The following is a 15695-nucleotide window of genomic DNA, read 5'->3' as shown; positions in this document are numbered from 1 at the left end:
GTGGTGATTACAGAATTGGATTTTGTTTTACAAAAAGGTAATTTTATTTTACCAGGCAAGTCAGTTAAGAACAAATTCTTATTTTCAATGACGGCCTGGGAACAGTGGGCTAACTGCCTGTTCAGGGGCAGAATGCCAGATTTGTACCGTGTCAGCTCGGGGGTTTGAACTCGCAACCTTCCGGTTACTAGTCCAACACTCTAACCACAAGGCTACCCTGCCACCCCAAAATAGACCTAGATGAAGAGAAACAAGGGTTCAGTGGCCACATTTTATTTACAGTTGTGGAGAGGTTATCCTGTTCTGCCTACGTATCTCATATAGGTGAAAAATACAATCTAGTGACACAATGTAGCGAACACACTGTCCCCTCAAAATACAATATAGCGAACACACTGTCCCCCCAGTAACACACGTCTCAAGGGAAATGTATGACCGGATTCTTGCGTACTGTACCAGTGACATCGTTATTTAATATGAATGGATTTCCACTTCAAATCTATAAACATGTAACTGGGTGAAAATGTTATACTATAATTTGGCAAAACATACTAATAACAGCAATAGAATCAGATGCCTTGGCTGTACCAAGAACTAAAAACCTCCATTACGTGGCAATTAAATGTTTTGCCGTCATATAAAAAATTAAAAGTACTAAATATTCAGATGTTCTTCACCATAAACCGAATAGGTCAACCATTACTTTTACAGGACTCTAAAAGGCAACAATTGGACTCTAAAAGATACAACATAATCAAAACTCTGCTGTTTTACAGAAAGTGATGGCATTTCAGAGAAAATATAAACATGGCAAATATTCAAAATTCTATTACTTTTGTCATGTACATTCAATGTATTAAGGCTAAAGGTGGATGCATTTTTGAGACCAGCATGGAGTGATACTGTAAATGTCAATATATACACATGGCTCGAATTACTATTACTTTGACCACATGGTGGCACTGTGGCGCCAAAAAAAGTCCATTGTAAAACGTAGCCACGCACACAACCCTATGCCATAATACCGTGACACAGTATCATCAGATTCCATACTAATGATATCCACATAAAACAGTAGTCTATTGTTAAGAGCTGAAAATAAATAAGTGCCTAACATGAACCTCATTTACTGTAATCATTCTCATCGAATAGACACTTCTCAAAAAAAAGGGCGAGAACAAAGTCTCATGAAACAAAAAAAGATGGCGTATAGTGTATAGAACACTAAGATAAAACACTGGCGTTTCAAACTGACACTGCAAAAGTCAAGTCAGATTGCCCTCTATCCTGTCCTCTCTCCCTTTATATGACAAAGATAGGTCCCACATGACAAACAAACCATAACTCATTCAACTTTCATCTATACAGAGAAGACAACAACATCTAGATCTAAACAACAGCACCCACATGCATGCATACAGTACCAGTCAAAAGTTTGGACACACCTACACATTCCAGGGTGTTTCTTTATTTGTACTATTTTTTACATTGTAGAATAATAGTGAGGACATCAAAACGATGAAATAACACATATGGATGGAATCATGTAGTAACCAAAAAAGTGTTGAACAAATCAAAATATGTTTTATATTTGAGATTCTTCAAAGTAGCCACCCTTTGCCTCAACATCAACTGTTCAGAAGAGACAGCATGAATCAGGTCTTCATGGTCGAATTGCTGCAAAGATACACAACTAAAGGACACCAATAAGAAGAGATTTGCTTTGGCCAAAAAACACAAGCAATAGACATTAGACCGGTGGAAATCTGTCCTTTGGTTGGATGAGTTAAAAGTTGAGATTTTTGGTTCCAACTGCTGTGTCTTTGTGAGATGCAGAGGAGGTGAATGGATGTTCTCTGCATGTGTGGTTCCCACCGTGAAGTACGGAGAAGGTGTGATGATTTGGGGCTGTTTTGCTGGTGACACTGTCTGTGATTTATTTAAAATTCAAGGCACACTTAACCAGCATGGCTACCACAGCATTCTGCAGCGATACGCCGTCCCATCTGGTTTACACTCCGCTGGACTATCATTTGTTTTTCAACAGGACAATGACCCAACACACCTCCAGGCTGCATCAGATGACCTGGCCTCCACAAACACCCGACCTCAACCCAATTGAGATGGTTTGGGATGAGTTGGACCACAGAGTAAAGGAAAAGCAGCCAAGAAGTGCTCAGCATATGTGGGAACTCCTTCAAGACCGTTGGAAAAGCATTCCAGGTGAAGCTGGTTGAGAGAATATCAAGAGTGTGCAAAGCTGTCATCAAGGCAAAGGGTGGCTACTTTGAAGAATCTGAAATATAAACTATATTTTGATTTGTTTAACACTTTTTTTAGTTACTACATGATTCCAAATGTGTTATTTCATAGTTTTGATGTCTTCACTATTAATAGAAAATAGTAAAAATAAAGAAAAACCCTTGAATGTGTAGGTGTGTCCAAACGTTTTACTGGTGCTGTACATTCCTCATCTGTGGACAGACCATACATATCACCAGTAACGTTTCTCTCCCCACAAAACCAATACACATTTACCAGACGGGGAAGTCACCTAGTTTCCCTGTTCCATTTCAGTAGGACTATTGATGGTTCGTAAACAATTGAGAATGTGACCGTAGGGTTGCTGAGTAGAGTAAATCAAATCAAATTGTAGGACTATAAAGGATGTTGCTCTCAAGTTGTAAGTGTTCAACAAGGATTCAACTGGAGGAGCGTGGAAGGACGACAGTCTGGAATCCATCCCAGCGACCCACACAAACAGCCATTGGAGCTTTAGTAAAAGACAAACCAAAAACAATACCATTCTGATTTGGCTCAATGGTATTTGACTACTGGCACTTCCTGAGCAAGAGCTTCCTAAACCAGCACGACATATTTCCTGTAGCGTCGGAACGCTCGTTACTGATTGGCCAGTGAGATGAAGTTCATGGTCAGGTCACTTGGTGCTGGTGAGGTGGAGCAGTAGGGCGTTCGGCACTTCCATGGTCTCATCCTTCACCAGCACGATGTCATAAGCATTCAGGTAGGACGTCTTCCTCTCCTCCACCTGAGAAAGATCATGCAGAGAGGAAACGGTTAACAAGGGGTCAATGTCCAACGACATTTAAACAGTGCTTGAACAAGCTGACTGTGCACTAAAACACATCAAGTCAATTGCCTTAAAATACAACTTCGGAGTAAAAACAGTAGGTAAAAACACGACTTCTTGCATGGTTGAGGGTTTATTAGGGTGGGAGAGCGAGATCTTTGGTGTACGTGTAGCCAGTACTACCCTACCTTGTCGTTGAGGAAGCCGATCTTGAGGATGTTCTCCATGCTGTGCACCCCATCAGCCATGGTCAGGTCCCCCAGAGAGTCTCCCAACAGCAGGACGTTGTGGCGTGACTTCAGCTCCTGGAAGTGGCCCGTGTTCTGCAGAGCTCCCTCCCTCTTGTTATAGATGTGGATCAGCTCCCCTTTGAAGGCCTTCAGCACTCCCTGAGAACGAGGGACACCAATGGGTTGAATCCTCATTCCAACCACTAACCTTTCACCCAGTCTTTGCGTCGACACCAGCATAGGAAGAGCGCATTTAATGCAATGAAACTAAGCGTTTTCATGACAACCCCCTCTCCCTACTCAACTCCATAGAGGCTACCTGTATTGTATATACTGCGGTTTGTGTGTCAGCGATAGCCTACTCACAGTCTCATCAAAGTCCATGTAGTTGGAGAAGACCTTGACGTTGGGGTGAAAGACCCCGGCCTGGCGGATCACCTCCTCCAGCACGTCTCCTAGCCCAGCAGAGAAGATGAGCAGAGGAATGCTGTGCTCCTGCAGGTGGTCAAAGAACATCTGGTAGCCCTCCCTGGGGAGACAGCAGCATAGATAGCGCTGTAATCACGACCATTATAGTCATCATCCTGGTCGTCATTAACATTATTGACTTGATATGGCTTCATAATTTGGTACCATCTATGCTATCGATGACTTTACGCTACTAAACAGCCATAATTGTGGTTTGGCAACAGTAGCGGCGTCTTCTCACCTGAGCATAGCATCGGACTCCTTCACCATATCCTTCAGCAGGTCTTTCCTGATGCGCTGCTGCACCAGAAGAGTATGGGCTTTAGTCCACCTATGGGATGCATGAAACAAGGGGATTGGTTAACCCCATCAGTCCCGAGACCCCAGCAAAAATCGCCTTTTCATTTATCTGACTTTCATTTATCTGCATGTCCAACCCTTATATTTAGCATCACAATGAAGTGTTTAACCATTTTATTTTCAGGACAACCAGGGCTACAAGTAGAACAGAGAACAATTTGACATAAACAGTGGCATTCATAAGTTTTATTGACAAATGTCAATAAGAAAAGAAAGTCTGCTGAAGCAAAGAAATCATAAAAATGAATTGATATGAACGCTGTAGAGAAATTGTTTACTCAGTGGCAAATGAATATCCAACTAGTCAATGTCAACCGTTTGGAGTTGTGAGCTACGTGAGCTTATTACAGTATTATAGACACTTTGTCCAAGAATTTCCTACGATATTCTATGTAGAGGAACCCCTTACATTCTTACGACTCTTCTGTAGCTTGTGAGCGTCATAGAGCAAAGTGTGTGAGTTCGTGAGCGTCTCAGATTTTCATAGATAGCTTTTCACACAGACGAATGTTTGGACGCAGAAGAATAAGATGAATCCGATGGTACAACCCAGAAGTCTGTAGCCGAAACATACAATGTTTAAAACGGGTTAGAAGTTTTAAAAAATGTGTCAGTATAACAGTGGGACTCATTGGTTAAATGAGACTGCAGGGAAGCGCCTATGTTTGATGTAGAACAAAGGGTATTGGTCAGTTTGACAGCAAAGTGATGTGTTACTGGTCTAGAAGGGCAGTGATTGGCTCAGAGAGCTGTGACTCACCACTCCACCATGAGTGGTAGCTTCTCCTCCGCTGTCCGTTTGGAATCGATCTCTATGGGGTAATATGTGTTGAGCAGGTCCTTCAGCTGAACCGAGGGAGAATGGACAACACTCAGAAAGGATAAACGGGCTAGTACGCATCTAGAAAAGACAGTTATTTTTCACTCATTTAAGCAGTGAATCTTGTGTCATCGTTTTTCTAATCTACACAACTTTATCTGCCAAATCACGGAAGTTCTGTCATGTGCTCTAGTTGTTCTTCTGATTAAATATACCTGTGCTTTGCACTCCTCACTGATGAGCTTGCTGTTGTCCAGGATATCTATAAAAATAATACAGATGCGATCATCATCATTCTCATGGGCTTGTCGAAAAAACATCAGTGACAAGATATGGACCCCTTAACTCTACGTACACATTAGTATCTTCTCCGTACAATCTATCCCAGACTTTGTACTTACTGTGACTGGTAGGGCACCGCTTCCCATTGTAGGCAAACCGTGTGAGGGTCATGTCAAAGTCTGAAATCACCTGAAAAAAGCAAGAGACATTGTCAACATATTATCAAGCAAACCTCTCAGAATAAATCAAAACACTTGGGTGTGGTACCCATAGAATTATATATACAATCCTAATTGAATAGGATCTCTGTGGTGGTACCTGAATCGTGCTGGTGCCAGCCTTCTGCATGGCCTTGATGATCTCCTCCACCCTCTGAGGGTCCCTCATACACACTGAGGGACTGGACAGCTCCGGGATCTATGGAGGAGGGAGACAAGGCGTGAGGAGAGAGAGAAACAGAAGAGATAAATATTTCTCCACTACATTGTTATCATTTACCAGACACTCTTATCCAGAGTGACATGCAGGAGCTATCAAGGGCACATTAACAGATTTTCCACCTCGTTGGCTCAGAGATTCAAACCAGCAACCTTTCGATTACTTACCCAACACTCATAACCATTAGGCTACCTGCCGCCCCTAAACACTTATGTGATGATAAACCCTCATATTCACTGAAGGCCACTGTGCTTGCTGCTGTTTACAGCATTTACCATATACAGAGCACAGATTAAAGTGATTTCACAGCAGCCTAGCTTTGGGACACAACATCGGGAGCCCGTGTATTGGTTGGATCAATAACGTCACATCACAGACTCCTGATGTTGTGTCCCAAACCTAACAGCAGTCCTGCTGCGGATAACATCGTATGCATCCAGCTGATACATTGTTAGAATACTGTACTGAGAAGCTGTAGCCTAGACAACTCTTCACATATCTATCGCATGACATCCCCTCATTTGCAGCTGTTGTCACAGCTAGGACTTGAATTAATGGGTTCTTACACTAGGGTAAACTAATACCCCAATCACATACTTAACAAGCATGAACAAGTACTCTTTAGGATTGTAATATTATGTAATGTTATGTCACTGTCACATAACTAGCAATAGAAATTAGGCAGGTAGTTTGTAATAACTAAAGTTACGTTTAAATAGCTAGCTAGCCATTTCAGTCATTCACTCAGTGGCAATCAGGAAAATAAAGTACACATACCATTTTTCTAGAGAGGATGTTGTTTAATTCAACAAAAGTTCAAAGATCCAAACGATGGATCTAGCTAGAAATGCAATCAATGAGTTCTATAACGAGCTAGCTAGCATTTAGCTATGCTGCAATAACCAGTCTACACCGAGGGCTTGCATTTGCTGGCATAAATTGAGGAAGTAAGTGTGTGCGTTTAACATCTTCCCCAGTACCACAAAAGCAGTATTATGTTCCTAATATAATTTATGTTCTGATAGAGCAGATTAAGAAAGTATTATGGCAAACTGTGTGCTTCTATGTATTCTTAATTCACGTTTTCTCTCTAACTAAATCTGAAATGGGCTGTATTTAATAACATGTATTATGTAGTGTCAAATATTAGTGTTAAATGACTGTTACACATTCACTGTACGATCAGTAGGCATATAAATCAGATAGATCAAATGAAACACAAACTTTTTATGACAAGTGAGGCTGATGCTCTGATTCCATTTGCTCATCGCTGTGATGTAATAATGAACAACTTTGCAACATAATATAAGTGGAACATTCACAATTCACAATCCTTAGATGAACACAGCTGCCGTAGTAAACCAGCTAAATGTCTAAGCCGAAGAGCTAGCAAAACCCCATTAAATATAGTTTATAATAGATTTATTACGCAAGGAATGAATGAACTGGAAGAGACGGCCACCTCCATCAAATTTCAAAGATGCAACATGGAGAGGAAAATGAGTGCTATGACCTGTACAATCTTTAACGAGCTACGTCTCGAGGGAAAACTCTGTGATGTGGTCATCAAAGTCAATGGCATCGAGTTCAATGCCCACAAGAACATCCTTTGTGGATGCAGCTCATACTTCCGGTGAGTAGCTAACCCTGGTTGGGATAGGTTGGGTTGGAATGTGCTGGCCAGAGGACATTCCCATTCTGGCTTTGAATGAGAATGTGAGAACTTCGTTGATTTATGGTATCTCTGCCTTGGTCCAACTCTCTGTAATTATTAGTTACTTTTGGGGAGTCCTGAGGAACTTTCTTCAATTGCAATGCTGTAGTGAGAAGAATATTGAGTCCTTGATGATGTTTCTATCTCCCTGTATTATTATAACCCCTGACCCTTGACCCACAGTGCACTCTTCACAAGCGGCTGGAACAACGTCGAGAAGCGGGTCTACAGCATTCCTGGTGTGAACCCAGACATGATGCGCCTGATCATCGAGTATGCCTACACACGTTCCGTGCCTGTGACTGCGGAGAATGTAGAACCGCTCCTGGCGGCTGCAGACCAGTTCTGCATTCTGGGGATCGTGAGGGCCTGCTGCGACTATCTGGAGGCCCAGCTCTGTCTGCAGAACTGCATCGGCATCTGCAAGTTTGCGGACTTCTACTCCTGCCCTGATCTGCGCCGCCGGGCCTACCTCTTCATCCTGCACCACTTTGAGATGGTGCGTTTCTCGGAGGAGTTCATGGAGCTCTCTCTGGCACAGCTCTGTGACATCATCGAGAAGGACGACCTGAATGTGAAGCAGGAGGATGTTGTGTTTGAGGCGGTCCTACGCTGGATCAACCACTCGCCTCAGGACCGCAAGGCCCACGTCTCTGTGCTGCTGCCCAAGGTGAGAGGTGAACAATAGTGTCAATGTTTTACTGTTGGATAACTTTTGTAAGTTTGTTTGCGTGTCGGGCTAGTCAACTGCTAACCACACGTCTGTCTGTCTCTGTGTGCTTAGGTCCGCATGTCCTTGATGACAGCCGACTACTTCATGAACAACGTGAAGAACAATACCCTGGTGAAGGACAATGATGACTGCAAGCCTATCATCATCAGTGCCCTGAAGGCCATGTACGACCTGAACATGAACGGGCCCTCCAACACTGACTTCCGCAACCCTCTGACCCGCCCACGTCTGCCTTATGCCATTCTATTGGCCATCGGTGGCTGGAGCGGTGGGAGCCCTACCAATGGCATTGAGGCGTATGATGCGCGGGCTGACCGGTGGGTGAATGTGACCCGGGAGGAGGAGAGCCCTCGAGCCTACCATGGAGCTGCTTACCTCAATGGCTTTGTCTACTGTGTGGGTGGCTTTGACAGTGTTGACTACTTTAACAGTGTACGTAAGTTCAACCCTGTCACACGGACCTGGCACCAGGTGGCCCCCATGCATTCGCGGCGCTGCTACGTCAGTGTTGCGGTGCTGGATGGCTGTATCTATGCCATGGGTGGCTTTGATGGTTACGTACGACTGAACACCGCTGAGTGTTATGAGCCTGAGACTAATCAGTGGACCCTGATTGCACCCATGCATGAGCAGAGGAGTGATGCCAGTGCTACCACACTACATGGCAAGGTGAGCGGAACAGAGGGACCTGGGAGAGAACTTCATGATGGATAATGACTTTTGATAATAAAATGTTGGCATGATCTTTTCTCTAGGTGTACATCTGTGGTGGCTTCAATGGGAATGAGTGTTTGTTCACAGCAGAGAGCTACAGCCCCCAGACCAACCAGTGGACTCTGACCGCCCCGATGAGAAGCAGGCGCAGTGGTGTGGGGGTCATCGCCTATGCGGAGCAGGTCTATGCGGTGAGCAGAACATTCACATGCACAATGCATTTCAGCACCTTATTCAGTAAGAGCTGAAAATTAAGAAATATTTGACTCAAGTTTCCTGTCCTCTCCCAGGTCGGCGGCTTCGATGGGGCTAACCGCCTGCGTAACGCTGAGGCCTACAACCCTCTGACCAACACATGGCGCACGGTGCCCACCATGTTCAACCCGCGCAGCAACTTTGGCATCGAGGTGGTGGACGACCTCCTGTTCGTGGTGGGGGGCTTCAATGGCTTCACCACTACCTTCAACGTGGAGTGCTATGACGAGAAAACAGAGGAGTGGTACGACGCCCATGACATGGGCATCTTCCGCAGTGCCCTTAGCTGCTGCGTGGTGCACGGGCTGCCCAACGTGGCCCAGTACGCAGCCCCCCGGGACTCCCTCCAGTCCCCCCGGGAAGAGCTGAAGCTCTCCGCTTCCAACAGCATGCTGTCTGTGTGACGTCCCCTCACCCCTATCCCCCACCTTGACCCCTTCCTGCCCACCGTATCCCACTTACCACTGGCATTTATCATGCACAAATAAATCCACTACTGCATGTCCCAGAGGAAATCCCATATACATATATGACTATATTTCTTATTGCATCTGCAAGGGTGATTGTACTATTCTTTTTCTACTGTGTTAGTAGAAGGGAAGATAACAAATTCAGTACAGTCAACTGTGCTTGGCTCATGCCCAATGACTCTGTGCATAGTACATAGCACTGTTTAATGTCCATGTAGAGGGCTATAGTGGCCAAAAGGCTGTTTTAGAATTGGCAGCGCCATCGAGGGCTTCCAACATTTTAATGTTGTCAACCTGGTGGGACTTCCAACATTATTGGCTGATCCCTCATGGTCATCAGGAGGGATCAGCCAATTGTGAAGAAGAAAATGGACTACTTAAAAATGGAGATTGCCTCAATGACACTGCCCATGCTCTCACAGATGCTATATTGGGATGCTTTCTCTATCATTCTCTATGCTTTGTAAAAAAAAAAAATAAGATTTAAAAAAGGAGGTTGCCACGTTGGAGGAGAACATTCCACCCAAGGAAAAGACAGATGTATATAAAGCTAGTCTTGAAAACTACCCAATAATATTGACCAAAATGACATTCAGAATTTAGATAACCCCTTACACAAGATTGATGGGAAACCAAGGTTGTATAAAAAAAAGCCATTTTAATTGCAAGTGATGACATCAGCATTTTTTTTTTTTACATCCAATATATTGACACAACGGCCACATGCAAAGCAAAATATATATTGCCTACATATGTCAATAATATTATTTCAAATGCTATGCAAGAGGAACAAAACTGAAGAAATACACTTTCATTGCATTCTCAAAATTATAGTGCTTTTACGTTATAAATTAGCTTCAGGGATAGTGCTTATAACAATCAATGAACTCTTGAACTCAATGGCAACACATTCACCTTGATATGGTCATTCCGCTCAGTAACATAAGGATACCCTCTAGTCTATACCAGTGGTTCACAATCTTTTTTGGCTACCACCAACTGAATTTTGCTCTGCCCGGAATCCCCCCCCCCCCCCTGTGCATTTGATCACTAACCCTACGGACTCAGTCTTTTCCAAGTACCCCCTGTGGATAGGCCAAGTACCCCTGGTTGGGAACCACTGGTCTATACAGCTCATCTGACCGTCTTTGGAGGGTGAGGAGAACATACACCAATATGGCCAGATCTCTCAGATGAACCCTGAATAAGCCTGAGGTACAGCACCAGGTTTCCCTCACACTTCACATCACATTCATTTTGGATTACTATGCAAATCACTGTAGTGTACATATTTTCTCACATGGGAACAGAATAGATTATCGGCTGGTGTTGGATTCAATGATAAATTAAAAGAAAAAAAAATGCAAATCGGCCATATCTGAAGACAAATATGACAGGTAAACCCACTCGGACTTAAATATTACAAACTGATTAAGGGGTAGACAAGTGCACTACGAAGCATGCTTTTCACCAGCTTTGCCAAGCATTCTTTACCGTACGCAGATACACATGTTATCAAGTCCCCCATCGGAACCACACCCTCCAGCCATTAAACTCAATAAAACCAATGCAGACAAAATAAGAAGAGAAACATTCATAAACTCCCACTGAGGTCCTTCTACACAATGTTCCTACCAACAGGAATGTGACGAGCAGAAGACTGAAGAATAATTAAACAGAATGGTTGATGGAATTTCAAATTATCAATGGAATGTTACCAAGTTAAGACTGTTTCATTAAGGGGCCGTGCGAGTGGCGCAGCGGTCTAAGACACTGCATCGTAGTGCTAGGAGAGGATTTGGCTGGCAGGGATGTCCTTGTCTCATCGCGCACTAGAGACTCCTGTGGCGGGACAGGCACAGTGCACGCTGACACGGTGGCCAGGTGCACAGTGTTTCCTCCGACACATTGGTGCATCTGGGTTAAGTGGTCATTGTGTTGTGTTTCGGAGGACGCACGGCTCTCGACTATCGCCTCTCCCGAGTCTGTACGGGAGTTGCAGAGATGAGACAAGACTAACTACCAATTGGGTAAAAAAAAAAGTAATTAAAAATATTTTAATTAAGATACCTGTCAGAAAACACTGACAAGGAGAATTTTCCACAAGACTCAGACATGAACAGAATGATGACCATCACTCTTGCAGACGGATGGGTGCACACGAGTCTAATTAAGAGAATGGGGATGGATGAATACTCTCTCCATCTGTCTCAGACTCCCACCATCTCCATTCTCCTTTCCAATTTCTTATCTTTCTAACTGATGCCACATGGGAGATTTCTCTTGACTACCCCTCTCTGCACCGACTGTTCAAAGAAATACACTATCGATCGGCAGTAATAAGCAACCAGGGGAGGAGAGAATTAATTTACTGCGCTCCATTAAGGAAACAGGGGAAAACCACAGCCCACATAGATAGTGATTGTAAATCACTAATTAAGTTGTCCACTCTTGATTGGACCGTAGATCAGATAATAAATATAAGACAATTCTCCTTTCATTCATGTTGAGCTACTGTATCAAAGCTATAATAACAACAAGCAGAGCCATTCAGATGAGGCTAGTATAAAGCACAGAAGAGCCATCAGGCATTGGTAAGGGTTTGGTCTGACTGACTGGTAGGGCCAGGATGACACCAGTATGGCAATCATTTTTCCATGGCAAAAAATGAATATTTTGAATGAATTACACGAAACAGACCGAACCCGTAGGTCCTTTAATAACCTGCTGTATATAACACATTGTGTGCTATAGCTTGGAAAAAGAAATGTGACTCTGGATGACATAAAATGTTTGTTTTCCTAACGATGTAAAATCTGCTTCGTGTTACGTTCACTTGCCACGACACTAACGAGTATCGCAATACTGGTACTGTCCTGACCCTACAGCTGGACAGAGTGTGTGTGTGTATGTATGTATCAATGAATGATATTTGCATGGAGAGACTGTCAGTGTCCTGATGGAATGTCATAGAGAGCGACTGACTTCACTAAGCACATTGGATTGGAGGAATATAGAGTCTGCCGTATTGAAGGGCCACATTTCCAACATCATAGAAGCATAAAAGGGGGACAGAAAATATTTATATATAATAAAAGTATACATATACAACTATATACTATATGCATGTATAAAAAGACAAACATCACCTGTGCCTGACGTACATACGTAGTGTAGTCCGATGTTGGTCACTGTACAACACTCTATTCACATTTGTAACATTCAGCCTGTCCTCCCCACATAGACTAACACCTGGACAGCACAGAGTCACATCCCTCCCACATCTCCCAGCCTTGAACACCATCTCAACCAACACCATAGTCTCAACCAGCACCATAGTCTCAACACACCATAGTCTCAACCAACACCATAGTCTCAACCAACACCATAGTCTCAACCAACACCATAGTCTCAACCAACACCATAGTCTCAACCTGATGATCTGGCACAGAGTTCTCTTGAAAGAGAACCAACATGAGAGCAACATAGGAGCCGCTGCTCCAGCAGGTTATGGGTGGGGGTTGATGACGATGGCTTCCAGGGGATGTTTGGGGCTTGGAGCTGGACTGGGCTGCTCCCCCACTGGGGTGGATGTGATGGACAGACAGGGGTTGCGATAGCTCAGCACTCGATCTGAGACTGCAGCTGTCTGCGCAGGGTGAGGGTGCGCCGGTGTAGCTGCTGCATCTGCTGCATACGGTCCCGCTGGCGGGCCAGGTTCTGGGGCATGGGGTAGCGCTGGCAGCCGTACAGGAAGCGGTAGGGGATGCGTACGTGACAGGCGGTGGCGCGGCAGCGCGGCTGGGGCATGGGTGGCAGCAGCATCCAGCGCTTCCTTTCGGCAGAGTAGCGGTAGGCCTCTTTGCGGTACTGCTTGTCCACGTCGTCACTGTTCTTCCAGCCGCCGATCACAAACACGTCCTCGTCGAAGTGGCAGATGGCGGCGCCCTCAACGCTGGTGACCTCAGGCGGCAAGCTCTCCAGGATCTCGTCTGATATGTGGGCGCTGATCTTCTGCTTGGCGGCCTCGTCCCGCACCGTGTAGCTCTTAGGGCAGCAGGAGGCTGTGTGGTAGAAGTTGGTGGAGGCCACGGCCATCTGGAACACACAGTAGTTGTCTATGAGCGGCAGGGAGTCCACGTCCTGCCACTGGCGGCTCTCTGTGTCGTAACGTGTGGTGACCGTCTTCAGCCCGTCCTCGTTGTCCGTGTCCACCGGCGTGCGCGCCGTCACGTATACGTAGCGGTCCTCCACGCTCACCGCCTTCACGTCCCGCAGGATCTTGGGCGCCGACTCCAGGTTGTGCCACTTGTCCGGCTCAGGCTCGTACACGCTCACGTCCTTGAAGCCGGGGCTGAAGTTGCCGTGGCCACCAATGCTATACAGGATGTCTTTGATACAGGTGAGACCAAAGGAGTGTTTACGTGTGGTCAGGTTGCTCACCTGTTCCCAGGTGTTGCGGTTGGGGTTGTAGCGCTCCACGGTCTTGGCGAAGCCCGGTTCCATGGATCCCGCTACGTAGATGTGGGACTCTGTGGTGGCAATGGCATGGCCATCCAGGTGGTTGTGGATGTGGGGCAGGTTAACCCAGCGGTCCTCGTAGATGAAGTAACCCACACATTCACTCAGGTAGTCACCCCCCTCCGACACCCCGCCCACCACCATGATCACGTCCATGTTCTGGCCGAAGCGTGGCTGGAAGGAGGCCATGTAGGATGACCAGAACTCCAGGTCAGCTGACTTGAGGTTCTCACAGCGGATGGCGTGGCCCTCCACGGCATCGGACACCAGGCGGAGACAGGCCTGGTTGGCAGCCACCAGTGCCTCATTCTTCACCACACGCGTCAGACAGGTGGGCTTAATCTGGGGTAGCCGGAGCAGACGGAACAACTCCTCAAAGTACCTCCCCCGCTGTTCTGTGTTCCTCTGGACCCACTTCACCACAGCTTCAAACAGCACCTCTTCCTCGTCCACAGTGATCTCTGCGTCAGACAGCCAGTCCCTCACCAGGTGGAAGGGCAGGGTGTAGAACTCCTCGTCCTGGATCACCTTGTGGAAATTGCGTCGGATCATGTCTGCGGCCCGCAGAGCCAGCTGGTCCAGGGTGTACATGTGGGCCAGGCTGTGCACCGCCACACAGTTGGCCAGGCTCAGCTTCTTCTTCAAGAACTCCCCACAGAACTCCTTCAGATGCAGCAGCAGGAACCTGCAGCCAAAACACACAATCCATAACAGAACATGAGAAACAAACATTGGCAAGGCAATTTATGACACCCATGAACTCAGCACACTCAAATTCAGGGTTGACAGGTTACAGGATGGTCAGTGCTATCCGGGACCCATGGGACGTCCCGACCCTGAACAATATGCTTGTGACACCTCCAGTAAGCCAAAACAACATCATTATGTCGCTGAACTACATACAAATAATCAAGTACTAGCATGTGGCGATTAAATGGATTATGTACCTTAAAAGAACACTAATGTAAATGGTAAACAAACCTGTCAGCAAGCTCTAACACTTCATGCACATTGCAGGTGCTCACACGTATTTCTCCGATGTACATGTACTGAATGACACTCTCCACCGTCTCCGGGTCTGGTCCCAATTCAGCGCTCCATTCCTTCAACTCAACACGACCCGACAGCGACTCGGAGAACTGCCCTCCCAGCAACGGCGTGAAATAGTCCGTAGCCGCGGCCAGTACAGAACGGTGAGCGGAAAGCTCACAGCTCTGAACATTACCGGTTGCCGCCCCACTGCTGAAGGCCAGCGTCACGTCGCAGAACAATCCCTGTTTCCTCTGTTCGTTCTGCCGCCGAGATAGCTCTGTGCAGTGGGAAGAGGAGGTGAAATCCTCGGCCTCTTCAGTGTCCCCGTCCCCGACAAGGACGCTGGGCGTGCTGCTACCCCGGTTAGAGTCGTCTGGTTTCGGGGGTGCAGCTGCCATTCTGGCGGTGGTTGTAAGAATTCGGAATTGCAGTAAACTCGTGTGGGAAAGGAAACACACGCAGACACACTTACATAAACTCAAAACACAGACGGAATTACTGACATGCGCAGTGGATGCAAGGCGTTACTGCTCGGCGTGTGTCGTAAAACCCCTCCCACTCACTTGT

General features: G+C 45.9%; 3 protein-coding genes across 3 annotated transcripts; 1 reads left to right on the top strand and 2 right to left on the bottom strand.

The window, feature by feature from the left end:
• Nucleotides 1–2400: 2400 nt before the first annotated feature.
• LOC135555735 (cytosolic 5'-nucleotidase 3-like) lies at nt 2401–6635 on the bottom strand. Its single transcript, XM_064988428.1, has 9 exons — nt 6467–6635; nt 5570–5668; nt 5371–5440; nt 5185–5231; nt 4910–4995; nt 4031–4120; nt 3688–3850; nt 3280–3480; nt 2401–3049 (listed from the first exon to the last, which is right to left on the bottom strand). Exons 1-9 carry the CDS (start codon nt 6467–6469, stop codon nt 2939–2941), a joined length of 870 nt encoding a protein of 289 aa, XP_064844500.1. The 5' UTR covers nt 6470–6635; the 3' UTR covers nt 2401–2938.
• Nucleotides 6636–7125: 490 nt separating this feature from the next.
• Nucleotides 7126–9509, top strand: LOC135555003 (kelch-like protein 10). Its single transcript, XM_064987378.1, has 5 exons — nt 7126–7322; nt 7587–8073; nt 8188–8805; nt 8892–9041; nt 9141–9509. The coding sequence occupies exons 1-5, from the start codon at nt 7126–7128 to the stop codon at nt 9507–9509; spliced, it is 1821 nt and encodes a 606-aa protein (XP_064843450.1).
• Nucleotides 9510–10225: 716 nt separating this feature from the next.
• On the bottom strand, nt 10226–15600 carry LOC135555730 (kelch-like protein 11). Its single transcript, XM_064988423.1, has 2 exons — nt 15078–15600; nt 10226–14781 (listed from the first exon to the last, which is right to left on the bottom strand). Exons 1-2 carry the CDS (start codon nt 15524–15526, stop codon nt 13197–13199), a joined length of 2034 nt encoding a protein of 677 aa, XP_064844495.1. The 5' UTR covers nt 15527–15600; the 3' UTR covers nt 10226–13196.
• Between the last annotated feature and the right edge of the window lie 95 nt (nt 15601–15695).

Source organism: Oncorhynchus masou, chromosome 15 (assembly GCF_036934945.1).
Source record: "Oncorhynchus masou masou isolate Uvic2021 chromosome 15, UVic_Omas_1.1, whole genome shotgun sequence".
NCBI lineage: Eukaryota > Metazoa > Chordata > Actinopteri > Salmoniformes > Salmonidae > Oncorhynchus > Oncorhynchus masou.
This window is presented reverse-complemented; position numbering and strand designations above follow the sequence as displayed.

Coding starts and splice junctions, on each gene's coding strand:
- LOC135555003 (XM_064987378.1), top strand. CDS start 7,126: ATGAATGAACTGGAAGAGACGGCCACCTCCATCAAATTTCAAAGATGC. Junction 7,323..7,586: donor GGATGCAGCTCATACTTCCG/GTGAGTAGCTAA, acceptor CTTGACCCACAG/TGCACTCTTCACAAGCGGCT. Junction 9,042..9,140: donor ATGCGGAGCAGGTCTATGCG/GTGAGCAGAACA, acceptor GTCCTCTCCCAG/GTCGGCGGCTTCGATGGGGC.
- LOC135555730 (XM_064988423.1), bottom strand. CDS start 15,526: ATGGCAGCTGCACCCCCGAAACCAGACGACTCTAACCGGGGTAGCAGC. Junction 14,782..15,077: donor GTGTTAGAGCTTGCTGACAG/GTTTGTTTACCA, acceptor TTTTGGCTGCAG/GTTCCTGCTGCTGCATCTGA.
- LOC135555735 (XM_064988428.1), bottom strand. Junction 3,851..4,030: donor GAGTCCGATGCTATGCTCAG/GTGAGAAGACGC, acceptor CTGTCTCCCCAG/GGAGGGCTACCAGATGTTCT. Junction 3,050..3,279: donor TCGGCTTCCTCAACGACAAG/GTAGGGTAGTAC, acceptor GATCTTTCTCAG/GTGGAGGAGAGGAAGACGTC.